General features: G+C 43.2%; 1 protein-coding gene and 1 long non-coding RNA gene across 2 annotated transcripts; one reads left to right on the top strand and one right to left on the bottom strand.

The window, feature by feature from the left end:
* Positions 1-516: 516 nt before the first annotated feature.
* LOC128147567 (uncharacterized) lies at positions 517-9,976 on the bottom strand. The gene is made up of 3 exons (XR_008237046.1): positions 8,661-9,976; positions 3,385-7,858; positions 517-796 (listed from the first exon to the last, which is right to left on the bottom strand). It is a non-coding gene; the product is annotated as an uncharacterized LOC128147567 (long non-coding RNA).
* Positions 9,977-18,266: 8,290 nt separating this feature from the next.
* Positions 18,267-22,248, top strand: IL6 (interleukin 6). Its single transcript, XM_052778357.1, has 4 exons — positions 18,267-18,539; positions 18,637-18,750; positions 18,986-19,136; positions 21,507-22,248. The coding sequence occupies exons 1-4, from the start codon at positions 18,267-18,269 to the stop codon at positions 21,692-21,694; spliced, it is 726 nt and encodes a 241-aa protein (XP_052634317.1). The 3' UTR covers positions 21,695-22,248.
* The last annotated feature ends 2,722 nt before the right edge of the window (positions 22,249-24,970 follow it).

The following is a 24,970-nucleotide window of genomic DNA, read 5'->3' as shown; positions in this document are numbered from 1 at the left end:
AGCCATAATATCCTCAGAGTCCTTAAGGTGGACTGGACTTTCACATATAATAATATTAATAATGACACTAATAATAATAAAGCAATTGTCAAGCCTTGTGTTGATAGATAGGAGTTTGAAAAACAGCTAATAAGACCCAGAGTCTCAAACCCAGTAAAGCAAATGTAGGAAGAAACAAATATTTGTAACTAGCCTCTTGCTCTCTGGGATGCTTGTTTAATGCATGGTCCTAAGGTGGCAATGCTGCTATTGTATCCCTCTGATAGGATTCATGCTGTGAAACCACCTGCAGTGCAGAACAGAAGTGGACAAATGGAATTAGCTAATTGAGTTCCCCTCTTCAGGGGCTGGGAAATAGAGTAGAAAGATGGCGAGTTTGTCTGAGGAGGCTCGGACAAGTGGATGGTGGGAGAAAAGAGGTGAGGATCCTCTCTCACTTCCCATCTCTAGACAGAATCCTCCTGACAGCCCCTTTGGCAGCACCCCGTGCCCCAGCACCCAGGCTGGTGCAGCAGCCTGCACTCTCACTACCATTTTGTCCTAAGGGATGGGGAGGGTATTTTTCTTTCCATTTTGGAGCAGTAGTAAAGCGCACATTTACTTAACTGACTTTTCACCACGGCTCCTGTATGTTATTTGCATCTTTGAGTCCAAAGCAGAAGGCAATGAAAATGTTTGTCAAGGTAAGATCCATTCAATGCAGGGCGTGAAGTGGGTCTTTTTTGCGGAGTGAGGGGTAGAGGGACATGTTCTAGCAACTCTAAGAAAGTCCAGGAAATAGTTCTTGTGAACTTGCCTGAAATGATAGCAAAAATGGAAGAAAGATAAAGTGCTTTAAAATGGGAAAACTTCAGCTTCTTCACTTGCCAGGATCTTCTTTTCTAAAACTAAGCAAGCAGCTGGGCCAAAATGAGAATAGGGTTTGGCTGAATTGTTTGGAGGGGTTTTGTCTTTTTTTTTTTTTTTTTTCATTTCATTTTTAAAGTATGCATTAACTTATATTTCTAGATGAAGTGGAAAGAATAATAAGCAAAACTTGTTCTCTAAAAACATCCATGTAAAATGTGAGTTTGTTTCGGTTTTTGCTTTTCTAGGACTGAGGTCTGGAAATTGCATCTTCTTTTCTCAGAAGACTTAGAAAGCAATTCACATTCCAAAAGCAGTTACCAGTAACAGTTTATCCTGTTTGTTTTTCAAGAGAATATGAAAAATACATTTTTAAATGGCAGAAATAATTTACCAGCACTAACCATTTAATTGCCAGACAAGAGCCAGAGGCTAGTAACACTATTGTGAAGTCTGTAAAAAGGACAACATGAAAAATTAAGTATTAGGTGGCTCATTTAGCTTACAGCTGTTCTGCTTTCTTATCGAGCGGTATTCTATGTCAAATACTGACAGTTTTAATTTCCTTTGCTGATTGCTCTGTTTAGATCACTTTGACGCAGATTATTGCTTTTACAAGAACATAGTCCAGCTGGAGGGTAAACATCACTCCTAATAATTTTTCTTTCTTTTTTTTTTTTTCTGCTGTTCCTTCACTGTGTGTAGCAGAGGTGCAAAGTCAAGTTGTATAACTTGGGTTTATAATAGCTATTTTGACATTTTTAGGCATTCAGGTGTAAAGTCTGGTCCCTAAATTACAGTGCTGTAATTCTAGCTTAGTCTGGAGAGAATGATTTCATGAGGTAATAAATGAAACGGCAACTGGACTAAGCAGGATCAAGAAAACATTTAAAGCATGGATTCAATTTCAATGGATCTTAGGCATACATTTTAACTTCTGTGTGCATTTAATTGTTGTCTTGAATGAAGGCTAACTGAAGCACAATCTTCCCTGACCTTGAGCCTAAGGAGTCTGTGCTTACTGCAGCCTATGCTTACAACCCAGGTAATTATACTGAAGTGACTGGTGCTTCTGTTATAACTCCTGTCATCCAGAAATCAGCACAGCAAAATCTGACCGAGAAGCTGCAACACCCATTCAAACTTCCACACCTGGCAGCGTATCCTCAACTGGCCCCCTTTTAGAAGGCGATTTTGGCAAAGACCTTGTTCACTATGTGTCGTCTCAGACCAGACTCTCCTGAGAAGGCCCTGTGCAGCCAGATATTCCCAACGTTTCAAGCTCCACACTGTCCCCTGCCTTCTTGTGCAGGGGGACTGTCCTGCGTCCATCATCACGGACAGTCCTTCACCTGAGATCTGGTCAGGGAGAAGAAGAGACCGAACTACCGCAGTCCACTGGTGTTTCTCCAACAATGCTAATGAAGACTTTGACTTCTGCAGTGTAAGCATGGGACATCACAATGGAGGATGCATCTGGCACTTTAGGTGATGCAACCAGGTCCCAGTGCTGGGTCGCATGAAAAGGGCAGGTCCCAGTGCTGGGTTGCAAACATGGGCTGTGCCTTCTGGTGGTATGCCTAGGCTATGGGTCCTTGCTACACTGCACCCTTTGGCAGCTGTGAAGTGCCACAACTGGTCAGAAAAACAAAGAAAGGCTGTGGCAGTGCATGGCAAAGTTGGTAAATACAGGTCTGGCTTGGGGTGATTACAAGGTAGGAGCCAAACAAGTCAAGTTATCACTCAATGCAGTAGATTGGCTCAATTAACTTCACACCCAGGCTTTCCCATTTCTTAGGCAGTTTGCCCAGGATTTGCTTGCTCTAATTTAGATGCCAGAAACTTTATCAACCATCTAATGCTACAACTTTGCTAGTGAATTAAGTGTGACTAAAACCATTCTCAGGCACTGAAGCCCATATTCACATTATTAAACCATCTCACCTTCTAAAACAGGATGGGTGCTCCCAAACTGCCTATTAGGAGTGGTTATTAATTGGTCCTAACCCCCAAACCATGCCCAAAAACTGTTTTGGTAATTGATATTTGCCTTAGCCTGAAGTGGGGTCGGGTATATTCTGGTAACTGAATGACATAGAGGCTTGAGTCTCCTTGCCCAGGGACACTCTCTGGCAGCCTCTGGCATCTTCACTAGTAGAGACACAGCCTGCCATTGAGTCGTTTCATTCATTCTTCTCTTTTCTTCAGTATTCAAACATCTCCTTCTGAAGCAATGGTGGCCTTTCCCAACACTGAATGCACGTCAGGAACACAACTGCCATCTGTAGTAATTATTCCTGCTTGTTAGATGTGTCTGAGGTCCCTGAGATCCATCCACCATGCAGCCCACATGAGGCTGGTGACGTTGCCAATGGCTGGCTCTTCACATAATGCTTGGACGAAACCCCCCCGTCCCTGTGGGCTCACTTCCAACCCCATCCCCAGGCACTCCCTCCCCTTTGCTGCCTCCATGCACACCGAGTTCAGACCAAACACCTACCTCTCTACAGAGGACCGTGCACCTGCCGTGACCCTTACCTCCAGAGGTGGCACTGGTCTTTGCAAGGCAGTGGTAGTCAGGTCCAGCACTGGATTCAAGCCCCTGCAGAGGAGTCCTTGGCATGTCGGAGCTAGTACAGCTTTCCTTTCACTGGTTTTTGGGTGCACTGCAGCAGCACTGTCTTCACGCTACATTGCATCCTCCACTAAGACAGACAAGCCACAGCCAGAGGGCTCAGGAGTGGAGAAGGACAGCCAGTCCACCTGGGAAAGGTGGATTAGATCGGGGAAGATCTTTCGGATCCAAAGCAGGAGATAGACGCAGAAACCACACTGCAGGAGATAGATCCAGAGACCACTTGTGACTAAGCGCTCCTAAAGCTGAAAGGAGATATTGGAAGGGGTAGTAGCAAGGATGTATTCAAGAGGTGATCCTCAAAGACTGGAGGGTTCAGAAGAGGATGCAAAGCAAATTTTTAGCCACTCAGAGTATCAGTCCTCGTAACTATAACTGTGGTGAGAAAGACAACATGTCCTGACAGGAAATGTGTGCAACGTAGAGACATTATCAGAGGTAAACATCTGCAGCTGATTGAGGTTATTGCTGATGAGACAGCTACTCTGTGTTGACCATAGTGGAAAAAAGGAAACAAGCGTGTGAGAGAAGTGGAAGAAAGCATTTGAGAATTCCTCTTTTGTACAAGCATGGACACATTTCAGTTTTCACTTGGCCTCTCTTGCAGTGTCCAGCTGCCAAGCTAGCATACTTCTCTATTGCTGTGTCCTCTGGTGTCAGGCACTCCAACCGAAAGTGCTTGATGCCTTCCCCAGAATGACGTGTCTTCTTTCAGCATATGCGTAACTGCCCTGGGTCTTTGAGCCACTGGAGAGATGCCAGCCTATGCGCCGTTATCTGCCTCTAGGGTACAAACACAGGGCATTTCCAAATGAATTTTTTTCCTGGGGAGGTTTTTGTTTCAATGCTCAGACCTGTGTCCCTGCCCATGGCTGTGCTGGGAGACCAGGGCATCTGTCACCTCAGCAAGCAGGCCCCCTGTACGTGGCCTGCCACACACACGCGTTATGCGCGCAGAGCTCACAACACAGGCTGAGAGCAGCGATACTGGTGTGTGTGCTGCAAGCGACCTGAGTCACGCTGAGCCACCCATGCAATGGAGACTGTCACCTGAGAGGCAGCAGATTGCAGGGTACCAGGAGAGAGAAAGACATACCCTGGCTCTCAGTGCAAGGCTGAAGCAGTGCATCTATGTGCAAAATCAGAAAAAAGCTGCAGGGAGAGGATGCAGAACTGTACACTTCTTGCACGTATAGCTGTCTTGCACCTTGCAGGTATATAGATGCCAAGACTTGCAGCTTTTTAGGGTACAACCCATTGGCCATACCAGGAGAATTGCATCATGACTCAGTGAAGGTTTAGATACATAGCTTAGGGCAAGCTGAGCCTTAGTCACGGGAAATCACACAACCCACTGTGTACCTCTTTAGCATCAGAAACAAGAATTGTCACTCAATCTACAGATTACCAAAAGCATAAGAAATTTTTCCTTTCAGATACAAAAGTGGTGAATAACATATCCTTTCACATGAAAATATCTTTTCAACTACTCAGGTTGTCCCTTGTATGTTTATTTTTTGCCTGCTACTTCAATGTAAAAAAAAAAAAAACTTTTAAAAATTATATTTTCCTGGGCATCCAATTATAATATTTCTATTGAGCTCAGTAAAGTATCAGCCCAGTCCTCGCACATGTGTTTCTGTGTTAATAGTAGGTCTACTGGACTAGAAGCCAAATTGCCTGCATTTATTTCAGTGGAATGACATTGGCAGAAAACTGAGTTACAAACAAGAAAGGGATGTTTCTTGCTAGTCTCAGGGATGGATGGGCCTGATGAATCAATTGCCTCTTTCCCCTAGAGATGGTCCTACCAACTCGCACAGGCTCACTGGGGAAGATGAGGAGTTAGGGAGAGAAGGCCGAGTGAAATTGTTGTTGCTGACTGCCCAGGCTAGTGCCCCGTCTTTTGCAAGCTCTATAATTCCACGATTAAAAAAGAAAAGCCAGGTCAATTTTGCTTCCCCACTTCATTTCACTTTCTAAATGATTTAGGAGAGGCTGTGCCCTTCGACCTCCCAAAGAAATTCAATTTTGTGAATCTCTTTAGCAAATCTGGACTTCTCCCGACCTCTTCTTTCTCCTTCTTCCCTTTAATTCTCTTTTGATTCTTTCCTTTCCCCCCACTCCTTTTCTATACCCTCATTCTGCCTCAGCTGTACTCTTTTTCATTGAAAAATAAGGTTTTTCCCAACCATCAGAACCTCTTTTTGTTCATTACTTGGCCATTCTCAGCTCTCCTGCAAATTACCCTGAATCTTGTGAAAACTATATTGAGGAAATGAGTGATAAAGGCAACCAATAAATAATTTGCCAAGTTCCTCTGTATCAAAAAATGCTGAGAAGGCATCATTGCTGCTGCTAAGCTGTGAGACCCAAATACTAAAAGAGATGGCAAGACATGTCCTGTCTTGTCCCTGCATGTCTTCCCTGTAAGATTCATAGCCTGGAAAGAACACCCTGGTCCTCAGGTCTCTTTCCTGCCTACCACCTACATGTACAAAATAATCCTGTTGTAAAGGTCTGCCTTAACAGCATTTTGGGGTTTGAGGACTTTTCCTTTCTTTCCTTTTGCTTCTAATATGCTGTGAAAGGTGTCTAGGAGTTTCTTTGTTCTAATGGAGCATGGGATCATTCAGATGGAAGGCACCTCTGGAGGTCATCTAGGCCACCCCCTTATTTAAACATCCAGTTTAAAGTGAGATCAAGTTGCTCAGTGTCTCTTTCGGTCAAGCTTTGCACACGTCCAAGGATGGAGATTCAACAGCCTCTGGGCACCTGTGCCAGTGCTTGACCAATCCCACTGTGAAACTTTTTTCTGGTTAGGAAATTTGTTCCACGGTTAGGAAGCACTTTCTTGTTTGAAACACATATTTCCATTTACAGCTAGGTTAGTCCCATGTGTTGATCGGTGTCCCCTCTGGTATTTACACTGCTAATAGGAAGCAGTCTTGGTCCCCTCTGAGGCTTTGTTTTGCTAGACTAAACACAGTGTCCACTTCCCAGCTCCTTTCCAGCACAAAGCTCTCCATCAATCTGACCAATCTGGACACCCTTCAGTTTCAGTCCGTCTTTGTTTAATATAGGCAATCAGAAGCATGAGCTAAATTTAAACAAAATCTCAAAAACATCTTTGAATCAGGGCAGTAAGCTTCCCTCTTTTCTGCTGGATATACCTCGTCAGACCACTCTAAGATCACATTAGCAGCACATCCACCATATACACCAGGGTCCTTCCCTTCCACAGTTATTTCCATCCAGCATATTCACTGCCATCGCAGCACCCAGCTCATGAATTCCTTCCTCGCCACGTACTTACTAACACTCAGCAGTGCTCTCTCCCTTTTCACCAGCTCTGTGCACACCTAATCCCTGTTGTCTCACAGCTTCCTCATCACTGCATCCCACAAGACTCCACGGAAAGGCTTAACTGAAATTCCCAGGAAGGAAACATATGTTTCCTTTGTGTAGGAAATAGCTTCTCAAAGACTCTATTGGGCTGACACAATCCAACATTGTAAAGTCATGTTTCATTTTATCCTGTTCACCTCTCGACCACTATTCGTCCTTTCATTTAAAATTTTCTTGAGAGCTTTGCATACTATTGCAGCCAACTACACAAGACTGCCTGGGTCACCTCCTCTCCCCATCTTCTTAACTAAAGTGCCCAGGTTTGCTTTTCTTCATAAGTATGTTATTGTCCTCATCTGAGAGGTTTGAAACTAAGAATACTTGCTACCAGGGCTGTGCTTCCATGTACCAGTCCCTCCAAAATTCATAGGCACATTTTGCTCCACAATAATCCAGGAGTTCTCTGGAAAAATGCCAGACTCCCTGTATCTTGAACAGCAGAAGGGGCAGAAAAATGATGACACGCTTGAGATCCAAAATGACTTACGATCATCCCAAAAGTGTGCAAAAAGAGACAAACTGAGCAACAGCTGGCAGTATGTTCATAGCTGTGGAGGCAGTAATTTCTTCAACTATATCTCTATTGTCAGAGCTTATCTGTTAGCCAAGGGGATCCAAAACACTGCCATAGCTCTGTAGTTTCATTTCTGGAGTTACTAGCTGGAAAAACAGTGAGGAGAAGAGGTGAAATCATGGATGAGGAGTTAGCTACCAATAGGCGAGATTTCAATTTCCTTCTAATCTCTTTCTTTGTTGAGACATGCCTGTCTATCCCAGTTGTGTTATCCTTCTCAAACAGCATTCCCAGCAAAACAGTTACCAGCACTGCTATTATGGTACCCATAGCTAAAATAGTTTTGCAATATGGGGAATATCAAGAAGATGGATTTTGCTGGCCTCCTCCCAATTTTCTTGAACTCTTCTTGAACACTTCTTGAAGTGGCAAAAGTCTCTTGGTGCAAGAGATGCCTATACAAGAAAATCTTTTCTCCTGTAATCTTTAAGAAATCTACACGTAGAAAAAGATTTTAAAACAATTTTTAATGTGATACTCCACATTTAAATGTCTTACTTTCTAAGTTCAAATACAGTTGTGAATAAAATCCCTGATCCTCTGCTCAAAACATACCATAAACCTCCTACCGCACGTCAAGTGGAAATTCTGAAATTTCATCCTAGCAATTTAAACCAGACCTAACTCTTTCATCTGCGCAATCACTTACAAAACCATCATTAAAAAAAACCCCAAAACATCACACAAGAAAGAACTGCCAACAACAATAACCCCAATCTTCTGTTGCAGCTCAATGGTAAGAACACTAAGCTTAAAAGCTAAATCTTGTGGACACTGCTATTTAGTTAGGAAAAATGGTACCTACATGGTATGAATTGTCAAAAATTAGATTTATCAGTACTGTAAACTAACTGTAATGAATAAAATGCAGAAGGCTGGAAAGTTAGAAGTCAGCAGAGAGAAATGACACAAACCATGTGAATGTGAATGGTTATTTGTAATAGGCTAAGACCACATTATTTACATAAAACCGGCTATTTACTATGTCTAAGCATGATGTTTTATGCCAGGATATCACATCTTTTTCTCCTGGTGCTCTCTTGCTCAGTCTATAAAACTTTCATATATTTTCAGGAAACATTTAACATATTCCTGCCATGTTGCAGAAAACTCTGCCTGAGAGAAAGGTAACTACATCTGCCAGCTCCGTGTGTGCTGAGAAATGTGCGCCGAAGCTAAAGGCTTCAGACAACTTACCTTAAAAAAAGCTTTGTCGTAGCAGAGCCCTGGTCTGACGGACATCCTCATCTGTTTCACTGCTGTGATGGGGCCTAGCATCACCATCAGTGTCAATAGGATGACTCAGAAACATGGGGCTAAGCACCTCTTTGCAGGTCTTCCGCATTTAGGACAACAGCTGTGAAAGGAGCTGGAGAAATGGAAATGCAAACAGAGACACTTAAATATCTCAAGCTAGCATTCACAACGTGACCCTTTGGTGAAAATTCAAGAACAATTCCAGGCCATGTGAAGTGCCCAAGGCCGTCACGTGGCTCCTTTCAGAGCCAAGGCTAAAATTTACATTACAGACCATCCCTCTGCCAGAGATTCTCCACAACAAAGTGGAGCGTGACCATAGTTGCTGTCTGTCCCACGGCGGGGAGAGGAGCCGAGTCCTCCTCGCTCTGAAAAACACTGACTGTGTTGAGGTTTCAGCAGCTTTGCTGGGAATCAGCTCCAGGGAGCTTGAACCCGAGGGGTGGGAATGCCCCCGGATGGCTCCGGCTCCCCCTCGCTCCTGTCACTGTCAGTGTAGCTGATGTACCGTACAGCTGACTATACTATAGGCGCGGATAGCGTAGCTGAAGAAATTATGCTCCTTTTCTGCATCAGGAAGAGGACAGCTATGTCACTGAGAATGACGTTCAAGATGACGGGAGCAGTGGTTCAGAAAGTCTGTCACTGCGGCTTCTTAATTATCTGCTTTGTGGCAGTGCTCGCTCAGTGCCGGCGGTCCCTGGCCCCAGGGCATTTCTGTCATCCACCCAGCATTGCTGCCAAGCTCCAGAGCAAGGGACATCATGAGCCGATGGTCCCCTATAATGATCCGTTACATGTTGCCTAATATACAGTAATTTTCTAAATAGCCACCTCTTCGAATGTGCCCAGTTTTAGTAGGAAAACTTTCTAGACTCTCGTTTCTAATTCAGTTTCTGGTCAAGACAAGAAAGCTGAGCGACTATTGCAGCTGTCCTGCAATTTGGAGACACTAGGAGCCACTCCTGATTTTTTAGAGCATTCACAGCTGAAAAGGAATATTTTCTACTTCATGTAAATTACTTCTGATTTACTAAAACCATTCCAGATCACTGAAGGGAAGAAAATAAAGGCGATATAAAACCATCACTGACATTTCTTTTGCAAGGCTGCACAGTAGCAGTGGCTTGCTGTAGTGTAACATAAGGATGCTTTTCAAGTGACTTTTTTCTTCCTGATAAACTCTTGCTTGAGAATGGCAGGCTATAAGTGCTAAAGCAAGAAGCAAAAGAGAAAAAGAAAATAGGAAAGAGCAGAAGTAGAATGAAAAAAAAAAAAAAAAGGATTCTCTGATGCTAACCAAGGGAATGTCATCCCATGGCTTTTTCAGTCCAGTTCAAAGTCAGGGCTACCTGAAATTGTCTATACTTTATAGTGTGATGCTGTATAAACACTGAAAGGGAGCCTAACACACGTGCACAAAGGAACATCCTAGGCAAAAGCTGATTTGGGGGAAAAGGCATTTTGGTGAAAAAGAACCTAAGTACATGGGGGGGAGTTGAGGATTCAAAAAGTATATGTATCAGTAGAGAATTAATAGCAAACTCCAGGAGTATCAAGAGACATTGCACTGTGGAATTACAGACTCCTGCAGATGTCAGGAGGAGCTATTCAGGAAAAGGCCCTTATTGAACCAATTAAATTTTTTCAAACTAAAAAGAAAAAAAATCATCTATTTCAAAGTCTTTGAAAAAAGGTATCACTTCTGGCAAGTGGCTACAGAAAATTTATTTCAAAACAAAAAGCCTGTCACTCCAGAAAACCTGGGACTTCATTCTGGAATTATGAAATGTCATGGTCCCATCATGTACTTTGTGACATTTAATCATTACACTCTTCTTGTTACTCCAGTCTATGTCAAGATTACTAGTGCTTAAGGGGCTAACTCAGAGGAATAAGTGGCAGAACAGGCAGAGTGACTTCATACCCTGGCAATGGAGTGTCCTGCGTCAATGGCAAGCAAAGGATTTCAAGCAGATGTCATCTAATGTTTGGGACCAGTAGCTCCTCCTTTTCTGAGATGATCTGTCTCGTTTTGTCCCTTGTGGGAGCTCAAAAAATTAGATATATTTCTTACTGTGCTAGCCTTTGTTCTAATGGTACTACTTTTAGAAAAGTTTTCTCAAAGCATGACGAGAAGGAGCTGAGGCTCAGAAGAGAGTGAAGAAATTGTACAGAAAGTAGGAGGGATGGTAGAAGCCATTTCCCACTTTATCCATTTGTTTGTCTTTCCTTTTACATATAAGACAGTGCCAGGTTCTTAATGAATTCAATAGAAAAGTTGCCATTGAGTTCACCCTCTTACAGTAATTTTACCATACTATTGAGAAAGTTCTAAAACAGCTTTCTCTTTGTGTGACACTGACCTTTCCCTTTTGAGAAACAGTTATTTTCATTACCCCTGTGACCCATTCTCTGAAAAATATACAAAAATTTGTTCAATACGGACACATTAAGGAAACTATGAAACATGAAACAAAAAGTAATGGAATTCTAGAGATGTTAGGGGACCTCCCATGCATTTCTTATCATCATCAGAAGCCAGAAAACATCAGCTTTCTTTTGCTGACTGTTTGCAGGCTTTTGATTCTGCAGCGGTTCTCAGTAGACCCAAGAGCACTGGGAGCTCTGGCTTCACCACCTGTCCACACGCCAATGCTCCTTTCAAAAGCTCTGCTTTCCAGAGGTTAGGAGCTCATGAAATTTGCAGTCTAAAGGGTCTTGCAACCCCACCACATGGCTTAGTAGAAAAAAATTGTCAGCTGTGAACTTACCTATTCGGATGGCAAAGCATGCACTGACAGTGCTCAGCAGCTGCAAAACTCTTCAGCTTGAATCTCTTTGCTCTTTCATCAGGCAAGAGGAGTCCAGTCAAAATCAGTGGCATTATAACAGCATATAAGACATGTGCAATGGCTTTCCATTGGCAAGGGGGTAGGGCTGGCCAAAAAGACCATTCAGGGAACAGCAAATATATCCAAAACATAATCTGGAGCTGAAAGCAGGAGGGGAGACAAAAGTCTTCATGAATTCAAATTGAATTTAACTACTAGCTTTGTCTGTTAATAAAAAATGATGAACAAGTCAATGTCTTAAAACTTTCTCTTTTTTTGGTCTGGTTTCAAGAGTATGTGCTGCTTTGGAGATGAGAGGTGAATGGTATTTTGAGATGAGGTAAAACATTTTTAATATTCAACACAAAGCCACAGTGATTTTTATTATTTGTTATTGGTACCGTCCTAGGAGTGAGGTATTGCAGCTGGCTCCATCATACTGACACAAGCGTTTGGGCAGACACACAGTGACTTAGATCACAGAACGGATCCCAGTGAAAACTGTTTTTTATTAAATTCCTTTGGTAGCTTAGTTTCCAACTAGATCCTCTCGCCAGTCTGACACAGCTGCCCAAACACCGGAGCTGACACACATGGGAGGTGCTGAGAAAAAGTGACTCGTGGCAGAAGTCAGACTACGGACTGGCAGTGACACTCCTTTTGGTAGTGTCTTTCCCACATTGATATCAGCTCATAACAGTTGTGGAACCACAGGCTAAATGTCAGGCAGAAAGCAGTAGATTTCACTAAATAGGCATGTGGCGCCCAGGCTAAACAGGAGACATAGCACATAGCTGATAACTGCATAGCAGTCTCCAAGGAATGTCTTCTATGTGACTTTTAAAAAATGCTTTTTTAAAAAAACAAAGTAGAGAAAATAAAATTTTAGAAAGTAGCAATTTTACAAAATGTATAAAATATGCAACTTCACACCAGAAATTTTGCATAGACCATTACAAACGCATAATGAAAATACTGTGAAATGAAACACAAAAGTTTAACTTATCCTTTCTTAAAAGTGCGTGTAATTCTGACCAAAGCCTTTGCTCTCTGTTCATGTTTGCCAATGGTTACTGTATTCACAGGGAATAAAGAGAATATACTTTGCTGCATTCCCACAGACACGTTTTGAAAGCCTAAGCACTTCATCCCGACAAGTCCAGACCAGCAGTATCAGAAAAAAGTAGACCACAGAAATCCCAGGATTTGAGCATTTATAAATAACAATGAAGAAGATGAAAGCAAGAGCAGCAGGGAGTGAGGCGTGATGCTGCAGAGCTGAAGTACAAAGGGAGATACCCAATGTGCTCCCTCTCCACACCAGAACTGCCGTTGTCGCATGTAGCTTCAGGCGTAGGGAAGAGCCAGGGGCTTTCAGATCAGAGCGGTTCAACTAGACTGCTTCTGGTTTTTATTTTTTAACTTTTGGTTTCGCATGTATTTTTAACATCAGTGGGGGAAATGGAGTACATTCTGTGTTTGGGATGAACAATACCAGGGGACTTTACAGCGAGCAGCGCCTGACTGGAGCAGGCAGAGCCGCGGTGTTCCCCTGCCAGGCATGGGCAGACCCCCCCCGCCAAGGAAGGGGTAAGCGAGAGCTGGTTTGTTGCGTGAGGAGCTCTTGCACCAGCCCATAAGAAACTCCAGGGAGAGGAGCTTTTCCCCCTCAGAAAGCAGGCATCTCTCCCAGGCAGCCTGGAACCTTTTCCGGGGAGGATCCAACACCCAACCCTCCTGGTTTTCACTGTCCAGACCAGCTCCCTCCCACAAGGCAGCCCACGGAGGAAGCAAGGCCCTCACCCATGCCCAGGCTTACCCAACAGCTCTGAGGTCAGAGTGCGCCCTGAAACCACTTTCTATTTCTGCCCAAGGGCCGGATTTCTTGTACTACGTATTTGAGCACATATCGCCTGGAATCCAGGTCAGCCCACCGAGGTGGCATGCAGACTCCTGACCTCCTCTTTGTGACAAAAAATGGTTCACTTTAAGAGGAGGGATTGGAAAACGTCTTGGCCAAGATTATTCTTAGGAGTTGTGGGACTTTCCTATAAAGTAGCAAACCTGGATTCATAATCCCTTTAGATAGAGAAGGGATATGATTCAACATCCACATCCTGGTTGAGCAATCTAAATAAAAAGCACCAGACCATCTAATTGGCCATCTGAAGGAAAAACCTAGTTGGACCTAGACCACCTGAATCCTCTGGTGATGGGATCAAAGTCCTTATAGCCAGCTTGGCCCCGAGGATGCTTTTCCTTCAATAACAGCCATGTGGGAAGAGTGAAGATTACAGATCCAGCACAACCTATTAATCCTATTATAGTGTGTTGGCATGTAATTAGAAAGGGCTCCTGCTATAATCAGTAGGTTCCCTTTCACAAATTCCATTTAGAACAATAAAGGAGTTTGCTAGAACTCACCCAGAAAGGAAGACCGACCGAAAAACCCCAATGTGTAAGGCACTTCCTGAGTAGTGATATTCAGGTTTCTCATCGAGATTGTAAGGCCAAATGTGTGACCAAAGTGGCAAACCCCACAGCAGCTCCACCATGTCACTACAGGATCCTTGAGCTAGAAAGCCTTCATGAAATCATACAACAGTTATTGCAGGTGCATAGTGCATTTTGGTTTTCTAGTTACCCATCTCCTAAGAAAAATTTCCAACACATACAAACTGCTAATGAAATGTTATCTCCCGAAAGGAACGTACGGAAGCCTTGCATCTGATTCTGGCGATGGAGTTACAATACTTTTGTCAGTGGCCCTGTTAAGCAGCACTACCACTTTATAGCATATGTGAAAGATAGGCCTCCAGCTGGACAGTCTACATGTCTCGTTATACTCAGATGGGATATAAATTACATCTACCCACAGTCAGGTCTATTTCCCTATTCTAAGCTCTAAGCTCTGATGCAGAAATAAAGCTCTCCAAAGCATGAGAAGTACTATCTCTTGCATCATTTTGCATACAGTGGCAAAAATAACCACTGATACCACCCAACTTCTGTTCCCAATGCAGAAAGACATTGCTGCTCTCCAGGAAAAACAAAAACATTGTTATATAACTTGGGTTATCTGTAGGTAATTTACAATGTCACAGAAAGGCAATCACCAGGAAAAGCAGAACGAGGATGTACAGCTAAATGTCAATCTGAGTGAGACAATAGTCTGATAAAGGGATTATGGGCACCAAAAAATTAGGCATGAATGAGGGTAAACACATTTAGACCTACAGATGTCTCATTGAGAAACATATCAAACTTTTATGTAAGAGAGAAATAGATCCTATGGTTACCGAACTGAACTAGACTTGGTATGCATTCACGAGTGTGATTACTTTATGGATAAACACTGACAACCCTTTGGTTTCCTTTGGCATTGAGCAAGCTCCTCGGAAAGAGAACATGCCCTTTGCATGCTTTGTAAAACACAATCTATGTCTAATGTACTACGTTAAAAATAGCAAACAATAAAGATAGCAAATACTTATACCATTCAGTACCTCCCATACACTCAGGCTCCTCGCTGTGTTCTCTTTTCAGCTTCATCATCTTCCCCAGTGACTGAAAAACCTCACTTTTCTCCTTTGTCATACAACTTCTTCGAATTTTCATCCTTCATGCTTAGAAGAGAGCTCAAAGGGAACCAAGAAGTTCCTTAAACAGAGGTGGAATTTACAGCCAATTTATTTTTAAAGGGGGAGAGAGATTTTCTATAGAAGCACAGCCCAACAATAATTTAAAACACAATACTCATAAAATGGGATCCTTGTCAAAACAGCGGGTTGCCATAGTGGGTGATGAACACAAACAAGCCAGATAACAGTTAACGTGCAGGTATTGTGCTTGTGAAAGACAAAATGCCACCGAGGTAGTTCTAGCTCAGCCAGTTCTCTGCTCTGGTGCCTCATGCAGCCCTGTGAAGAGGCATGACCACCACACCAGGCACACGGCGCCGTGATGGAGACAAAGCAAGAGCTACCTTCCTTCCACAAGAAAAGTTTGTGGAATCACTTCTTGATGCCGTTTCTCAGTGCAGCCACAGCAGCAAGTGCTCCTAATGCAAATCTAAGTTCACTGGCGAGTGTTACAATACTCCCATCTGGAGTGAAAATGCCTGCGATCATTTTGATTTGAAGGAGATGTGTCTATTTAAAGCGACCTGTGGCATTCAGGTATTCCCCAAGAACAGTTATCTCCAGGACCTCTTTCACCTAGCACTGCATACCTGCCAGCCTGGAAGTTGGCTAGAGAAGACTGTGGCATGATTTCTCTTCTCAAGATTTTCAGCTTTCAGCTGAGATTTTTTCCTCTAAACCTAAAGGCATGGAAATTCATGGTATTTGCATATGATACACTCAAGAAAAAAAATTTAAGCCTATTACTACACATCCTAGCCTTGTTTAAAAATGATGCAAGTCTGCCTTTAGGGAAAAAAATGAGCAATCCCCAGAGCTTTTCATCAAAAAATCCCCAAACAACTCTGCAGTTCTCTAGCAAACAACCAACAGAGAACTGAAGAACTTGCAAAGCCACAAAAGCAAAGGGCCGTCAGTCAAGTGCACCAGCACTCTTGGTGACATGCAGCTTCTGAAAGCAATGTTTACTTATGAGAAACATGAACACAGGATATTAATGACCTGTTCAACCTATTCACTTCAAATACAGCACAGGGCAGCTTGGTTTAACACTCACACATTCAAGCTCTTAGTGGAGCCAGCCATTATTTGAAAATGAGTGGGGAAAAAAAAAAAATTCTAGTTTTTGAAGCTTGGGATTTTTGATGAAGACTATTGAAGATGCTACTAATGCTTTGTACCACAAAAACTCAAGAAAATGTAGAGGAGAGGCATGTAAGCATTTACAGACCATGTAATGTCAGTGAATGCTCAATATAAAGATCCTTAAAAGAAATGAGCTCTAGAATGAGTGAAGTGTTCACATCCTGATGGACTACAAAGAACTCATCTGCACTTTTTACAAGTTCTGTAGGAACTCAAGATCCCTCATTCCAAGCTTTGAGGGATTCAACTGGAAATATGTCAGGGGAACTGGACATGAGCTTTCCACCTCATCCAAGACATTTGGAAGTTATTCCTTTAGTCATCGTCACGATTCCACTCGTGAACAGTCTACCAACAACTGGCATTTTCTTCCACATACAAACTAACACTTTTACAGACCACCACCATCTTTGTAGTTGTATTCCTTGTCTTATTATCAACAGGACAATCTGAAGTCATAATATCCAAATAAGCATTAGTGGTTGTATTACTACTGTAGAACAGTAGGGATTATTAGAAAGAAAAAACACTCAAACCAAACACACAAGTAAATCAGAGTGGAAAATACTGCAGCCCTAGTAATTCTCCTACTTTATTGAAAGACCTTATTTTTCCATCTAGGAATGCTGTTTATACAGCCATTTAGTTGACTCACAGCATTCAGCAAGCAAGGTCTCCTGCTGCTGCCGGTAGCACTGGGTTTTACCTTAGTCCATGGTGGGGCTCCTTGCAGACATGTGCCTGATGGCTGACAGAAGAGGGGTGACAAGTTTTCACCATGACAGCTCTGCAGTCTGTTGAATTAGCAGCATCTGGTTTTTTTAAAAGGGAGAGTCCAAATGAGGACACCCAAGTTCAGTCACTGTATCGTCTCTCTCTCTCTCGTCTCTCTTATGCCCCATGTTCTGTTCTCCCTGCTCTGCGCCCTCCTGTTAGTGCCCCCCAAAGCTGAATCAGCTCTTTCTCTGGTCTTTCTTACATGAGAAAACAGCACGGATTTCATTTAAAAAAAAAAAAAAAAATAGTCAGTTTGCCCAAAATCGGGTCAAGACATTCCCAAAGTTCAATGTCAGCATGCCTTGCACAGTTTAACTCAGTCCCCACTCTACAAGATTAACCCAAATGGGCACACTTGCCCTGGGTGAAGAGTCCCTCTGTGAAAGGTTAAAATTCCCAACACACCTCCCAGGTAGGCAGAATGAGATAAGGTGGCAGATAAGAGGGAACTGCGTGGCATTTCCCGCAGTCACCCTCCCGCCAGAGCTGTAGGAGCTGGCTTTGGTTCATTCTCTGTGCATTTAAAGTGTACGAACGTGATGTATTTCATCCTTCCCATATGTAGTTCGCAGGGAGAGAGGCAACTTAGGACTTACACGTACTCAGCACCTCGACACGCGCGTGTAGTTTCACGTATACGAACAATAAAAATAGCTAAAACACAGAGATAAATGCGCGCAACATAAAATTTATAAAACATTAAGACAAACACATGAAAATCCGTACGATACGTAAAGCACGTATGTACACGGGTATGTACGTCCGTATGGTTTCCGAGAGTTTCAGTGCGGCTGGAGCCGGCGCCGGCCCCGGCCCCGGCCCGGCGGGGACAGGTGAGCCGCTGGCGGCGGCGGGGCAGCACGGCCCTCAAGGAGTTACTACGTAGGGTACAGGAGAGCGATGAGCTCACGCTCCCGGCTGCCCCCCCCCGGCCCCGTTTCACAATCCCGCCGCACTCCGGTGGGGCGAAGGCTCTGTGGCAAGCCCGCTGCCCTACACACCCCCGTGTTCTCATGCCGGATTTTCCCGGGCCATGAATAATCTCGAAGCCCCCTCGATAAATACACGTTCAGGGATGCCCGGAGCTCATTCAACCCGCCAGCCTCGCCGACGAGAAGGGCCCGGGGCCGGAGCCGAGCAGCCGCACCATGAAGTTTCCCCAGGGCTGCGACCGCGACCGTGACTGCGACCGCGCCGGCCGCCGCCGCCCGCCCGCCCTCCGCGCCGCCGCCGCCGCCGCCCTGCCGCCGCTGCTGCTCCTCCTGCTGCTGCCGCGGGCCGCCGCCGCCCCGCTGGCCGCCGCCGCCGACTCCTCGGGGGAGGCCGAGCCGGAGGAGGCGGCGGGGCGGCGGGCGGCGCTGCCCGACTGCGTGCGGCTGGCCCGGCTGCTGCACGCCCGGGCGGCCCAGCTGCAGGAGGAGGTGGGTACGGGGCGGCCCGGGGAGTCGCACACAGCCGGCCCGGGGGCGGCCGCCTCCCGGCCGAGGTGCGACGAAAGCTCTCGGTGTCTCTCCCCAGATGTGCGAGAAGTTCACCGTCTGCAAGAACAGCATGGAAATGCTCGCCCAGAACAACCTCAACCTCCCCAAGGTGACAGAGGAAGACGGGTGCCTGCTCGCCGGCTTCGATGAGGCAAGGAACCCCTCTCCTTCCTGCTCTAACCCTACCTACCTGGGGCAATTTTAACCTGCTCCAAAAAACCGTGGAAGTCGACGTGGAGATCTGTGCCGGCTCCAGCTGGCTTTGGCATGGCACAGACCCCCACGCTCTGCATAAGCGTCACCTGCTTACCTGTGCCGCACCCGCAATATCGCGACCGAGGCATTTCTGAGCTGTACGTAACTTTCTCACCTTTCTCTCATTTCAGGATAAATGCTTGAGGAAAATCTCCAGCGGGCTTTATACGTTTCAGACGTACCTTGAATACATACAAGAAACTTTTACTAGTGAAAAGCAAAACGTTGAATCGCTGTGCTATAGTACAGAGCACCTGGCACATACCATAAGACAGATGGTGAGTTGGTTTTGCATTCACTCCAATAATTGTTATGGCTTAGCACTGATGTGTACTCAGAGAAATAGGATGCTATGTGAAGCTGAACATCCCCCACTTTCATTTCTCTCAGCAGAAACAGGTGACGGTTCCTTAATGCTCAGATACTTACCCTTACAACTAACTTACAGGTTTTACAAGGCTTTTTTTTCTTTTCTTAAAGAAACAACTCCTCTTCCTACTTTGTTATTTCTAATTTCCAAACCAACAATTAAATGCGTCATTGTTTTAAGAATAAATATACTAACGCTGCCTGGCTGACAGAAATAAGATTTCTCAGGGAGCTTGTTCGTAATTGTAGAACTACAGTTCAGTCCGAGCCTTTTAATGTTGCAACCCCCTGACAAGAAGAAATAAGTACCTTTTTAAAAAAACCCATATAAATAAAAGAAATACATTTTTACAATATTATTAATCATTAAAACTCTCTAAAACAAACTTTTAAGCCAAGCTGTATGGTATATTGAGAGATCGATCAGTAGCTTAAAAATCAAGGAAGACCATTAAATTCAATTTTTTACTAAATTGAACTCAAATTTTGAATTTAGTCAAGTTATTTAGTCAAGTTAACAACTTGACTAAATAAAAGGTGCCGCCTATTGAAAAGCACACATTTTGCTTTTAATCATCATGAAAAAAAAATGTTCCTTCTTTTCAAATACCCAATTCTCTTTTGATTTGGTAAAATAAACGCTATTCATTTCTGACAGTCATGTTCTATGTTTTGGAGAGCTTTGAAAGATCACACTTCAAAAACTCACTTCATTCCTGCAGTTCTTACTCACGTGAATAACCCTTAACATGAATATTTACCTCCTTTTATCATCAGGGCAACTATTTGCCTGAGTAAGAACCAACCCAGGTGAGTAAGGACTGCAGAAATCTCAGGGCATTGTTTCCTTCAAGGCATCTGTTTTTTGGCATCTGAAAAGCCCATTGTGTGTTTGCCATACCTTTCCTGACATATTTATTTATGTCCATCATTCTTTAAGTGAAAGGGAGCTGAACTGCTTTTTTCACACTGTGCTAGCTAAGAACAATAGTCCTGTCATAAGACAGCAACTGACTACTGGCTTCCAACTTGATATATCAGTTTGCAGAAAGTTCGTTTCCTAACTGGGAGAGACTAGCCTTTTTGGAAAATTAGTAGGATCAAGGTAGTTGGAACAGGCAGAATTAAACACAGTTATCAAAAGCAAAACCTGTACTTGTGGAAACTACAGAGTTTTTGAGAAAGAGAGGAATCTTGATTTCCAGGTTGGAAATTTTTCTTTATGAGATAAGTCTATCTGCTATTTTGGGCAAGGAGAGCAAGGACAGAATCTGTCACTTGTGGTCAGGTAGATCCATCAGCACGATACCTGTCTGGATACCCAGATACAAACTTTTACAGCATGCAACAAGGAGCTGGATATACCAGTAACTGGATGTCTGATCAGAATCCATTTCCAAGTAGTCTGGACAGAAAGAATATTCTTATCTTACTGAATTTCACAAAAAAAGATGTTCCAGAAGGAGATGTGCATGCTTTTGCCACTTTTTAAAGGGTAGGAGAGATCCTAAAAACCAGCATGAAGCAGATACTTTACTATTAGACTTCTAGACCCCAAATCATCTCAAACAGCTCCATAATTTGTGTGAGTAACTCCCATTTTCAGAAGTCACCTACCCACTTCATAGGACAAGTTTTTAAAAGGCATTTGGGTACCAGGTGCCCAGTGCTGTCAGTCAGCATTAGGTACATAACTCCTTTTACTCATCTTGCAGTTAGGATCCCACGCATCAGTGAAAGTTGGTGACACTTGGTCTCCCACATGCCTAATTGCCTGGAAAGTAAGAATTAAGCAGCTAAACAAGTTTGACATCTTTGGAAACTGTTAATCTACTACAAAATGTGAGAATACTCCAATGTCATCCAATTAACTTATCACTCACATTGTAGCAGCCAGCACAGGTAATCACCACCAACAAATCATGATCAGCATCTTCCCAGCTAACCACACGGTTGGCAGACAGCAGGAGAGGTATCGATCTGTTCAGTGCAGCGTGTTGGACCACAACACCAGATGTTGCATTCAAACCAGAGCAAACAGTATAGATCAGACGAGACCCTCTGATTCTTCCACAGCAATCGTAGCAGGCATCAACATACCTCAAACCCCACTGCAGAAGCAGGGCTGTAAGGAAGCACAGGTCCCAGGAGGGTCTGTCATCCGCAGCACAGAAAGGGTGGATACGCAGCTGGTCGGGAACATATTATAAACCGATGCTCTCCAACAAGCTCAATTACAATGTTTTAACCAGGGCACCCCAATATTGTCTTTTTCACAGGTAGTCAATCCCGATGAAGTGATCATCCCAGACTCCGCTACCCAGGAATCCCTCCGTGCAAAGCTGAAGTCCAATAAGAACTGGATAGAGAAAATCACCACGCACCTCATCCTCCGAGACTTTACTTCATTTATGGAGAAAACAGTGAGGGCCATTCGCTACTTGAAAAATACCAGGAGTTTCAGTGTCTGAATGTTTTAATTCAGGCACAATCCTTCGTTACAATCTGTCATGTGGCAGATGAGTGTTGTTCTGTTTTAAGAACCAGAAATAGTAACAATGGTTTGCATTTATATACATTCTCATTTCCTTCTAGGAAACTATTTATTGTATTTAAAGTATTTATTAGTTTCTAATGTTTCCTATTTATATTTTCAATATTTAGAAATAATTTAAACAAAGGACGTATTTTACTTCATTTCTAATGGTACTATTCAAAATATCAACTTACTGAATATGTATTCAGCAAAAAAATATTTTCAGAAGCCAGAAAAATTGTTGTGTAACTTATGTTTTTAAAATATTTGAGATGGTATTTATGACGTATTTATATTTGTAAAGCAAATAAAAGCTGATTTTTAAAAAAAACAAAACTGTATAACGGTTTGAACTTTAAATAAGACTAAGGAACTCTAACGTATTCAATTTTTAATACCTGCAATTATCAAAATAATCACTTTCAAGAATTTAAATTTCATCTTTATAAATAGGTCAGTTATCTACATAGCGCATACGTACACACACATACACAGACACCTTGATCAACATATAATTCTTAAAATGGGATAAAGGAACCAGATCCACTGAACTTTGCACTTAAGAATGAACACAATAAAGCATCATTGCTCTTGAGAAACAAATGAACAATGAGTCCCCTATATTTAATAAGAACGCTCCATAAAACTGTAATTGTTTTTAAGCATCTGCTTACAAGTCAAGCAATCTCATTCAAACAAATGAAATGGTAAGATACCACATTAACAGCTTTGACATGAATACTATCATCTGATTAGACTTATTGCTGTCATCCAAGGGAATTTTCCAAGTTTGATTAAACATCTCTCCCCTCTCCCCCATGAAGCAGAAAAAAAAAAACCAAAACCAAAAAAACCCTCTAGGTTCTTTCCTTAAGTGATATAAATCAACATATTGCTGCTGAGATATCAATGACCACTGACGATCTAATGCATTTGTCTTTTGTCATTTATATTCCACTAGCATGGACAGACCACATAATATGAATGCATATTCTTGAATACCATAGAGAAAAAACACACAGGTCCTTAGCCCATGTACCAAACCACTGAAACGTTCCTTAGCTGTATCATCTGCTTCACTGTGGCTGTGCAGGTACCTCATACACCCAGATTCGGAGGAATTCACAGCACACACAAGGGATGCAAGCAGCAGTAGCCCCTCGAGCTTTGTCCCTGCAAGTGGTGGAACATTAATTACCCTCTCTCTTGCAGCACAGTGGTGCAGATGAGGAGATGAAAGGCAAGCCCTGGAATGTGGATGTCAGTAAATTCTCCTCTTCCTCTGAGCGATCTGATTGTCCACACACACATTCCACCCCTTGGGATGCCAAAACAGTGACCAGTCCACCCAGAGCCCACATCTCAAGAGGCTCAAACCAAAACAAACCACGGCTTTGCCCAATATGGTAAAAACAATGTTGAGTTGTGCAACACCTCAAGAAGGAATGAGGAGACCTCAAGGTGGTCACTTTCAAGATGTCTGTGGTGAATTAGTTTTTCTCACGACACAGAAGATCCTGCTTTAGCTGTCCTGGCATGTGCTCTAGGAGACACAGGAAAGCCTAGTTTGACTTTTTTGCAGCTTACCTTCACAAAGATTTTCTTAGTGACCATTCGGTTAGAGACTATCCTGGCCCTTATTACGTCCATAATAGCTATGAGACCCAAATGTGGATGCCACACTGGACCTTTTAAGGACTTTATTATTACTATGAGAGAACAGAGAGGGAAAGAAAAAAAAAACCAAGACAGACTAAAAAGAAAGGCATCTCCCGGTCTCATCTCTCCCAGTAGTGGATGGCTGCCTGAGATCACCATTAGTTACTATGTACACTGCAGCTAAACAAACTCACACCGGTTTCCTCCTTGAATGCCAGGAAGCATTTAAGATACAGGGTACTGAAATCTCATGCAATTGATAGACAAGCGTCCACACTTCCCACCAGCACCCTTCAGCTGTTGGCCACCCCAGGTTGTCTGCAATTCTAGTAAAGATGTAAATGCTTCTACATTTTAGGATGCAGAAGATGAGCAAAGACTACCACTGGCTGGGTGGGGAGGTCAACTTTCAAGTCCTTCTTGGAGTGATGCTGAGAGCTGATGCTGAGCTGCCATCATTTTACCTGTGGCTCCTCCACAGCCACCCGCAATTCTCAGGGTACTTCCACACAGCAGCTGCCTTGCTGGCTATCATTTTGCTGTCACTGTGCTAACTTCAGGGACTGCCCCCAGGATAAGCACCACTTGCTGAAATCTACACTCATTGATGCTTGTGGCACATGAAGACTTGCAGTGGGGAATTCATATGGAAGTCAGAGAACTAAACACTGTTGAGCATGTTATGGGGCCTCTCAAACTAACCAACTTACCATCCTTTTTCCAGTTTGCTGTGTAGAAAGTATTTTACAACAATCAATAAACACACATGGACATTTATTTTAGTTGGCAGACCAGCGCAAACACATAAAAAACCAGAACAATACTAAAAATGAGTGTTCCTAACTCTTACAAATCAATCCTCAAAAATAACTGTGCTACTTTTAGTAACAATGAAATACCTCAATGCTTCTATTGAAGAGAGCTCTTCCTAACTGACAGCTAACTCAATGAGCAAAAAATCCAAACACCGCCCCCCCCCCCAAACCCTAACAACAACAAAAAAAACCAAACCCAAAGACCTGCTAATAGTTGCCTATAAAAACTAGGAAATTACCTGGCAAAGAAGCATTTTGGCTGCTGCTGTACAAGACCAGCCTCTCCCCGCAGATCCTGCTAGCCCTTCCCATGTTCCCATTGCACCCCTACTTGTTAACTTCACACAGAGATTTCAGAACACTCAACAGATTACTAACTCCCTTCATCCTGAATCTGCTTTCCCAATGCAGGAAGAGGGTAAAGCTATGTTAAAAAGCATGCATACACTCTACAGTATGCAAGAAAAAGCCCACGGTATTAAGAGACAGTGTTAAAGATGAGAAACAAAATATTCCTCAGTGCTGTGGACATGACACTAAAATGCTAGACAGGAGAGGAAAAAAAAAAAAAACTAAAAAGACAGAATGCAACCTAATACTAAAGTAAACTGTAATGCAAAACTACTTATTTTTGCAATGACAGTCTCTGAGGTATCATTTTTCTATTTTTTAACCATACTTTTTCCTCAGATGTGTAAGAAAATAAAAAAAAAATTTCAGCCTGATCCACTTCCCAG

This window comes from Harpia harpyja, chromosome 1 (genome assembly GCF_026419915.1).
Source record: "Harpia harpyja isolate bHarHar1 chromosome 1, bHarHar1 primary haplotype, whole genome shotgun sequence".
Lineage (NCBI taxonomy): Eukaryota > Metazoa > Chordata > Aves > Accipitriformes > Accipitridae > Harpia > Harpia harpyja.
This window is presented reverse-complemented; position numbering and strand designations above follow the sequence as displayed.

Excerpts from the sequence above, each read along its gene's own strand:
- IL6 (XM_052778357.1), top strand. The coding sequence starts at position 18,267 with ATGAAGTTTCCCCAGGGCTGCGACCGCGACCGTGACTGCGACCGCGCC. Across the intron at positions 18,540-18,636 it reads CGGCCCAGCTGCAGGAGGAG|ATGTGCGAGAAGTTCACCGT; the intron begins GTGGGTACGGGG and ends GTCTCTCCCCAG. Across the intron at positions 19,137-21,506 it reads TACCATAAGACAGATGGTGA|TCAATCCCGATGAAGTGATC; the intron begins GTTGGTTTTGCA and ends TTTCACAGGTAG.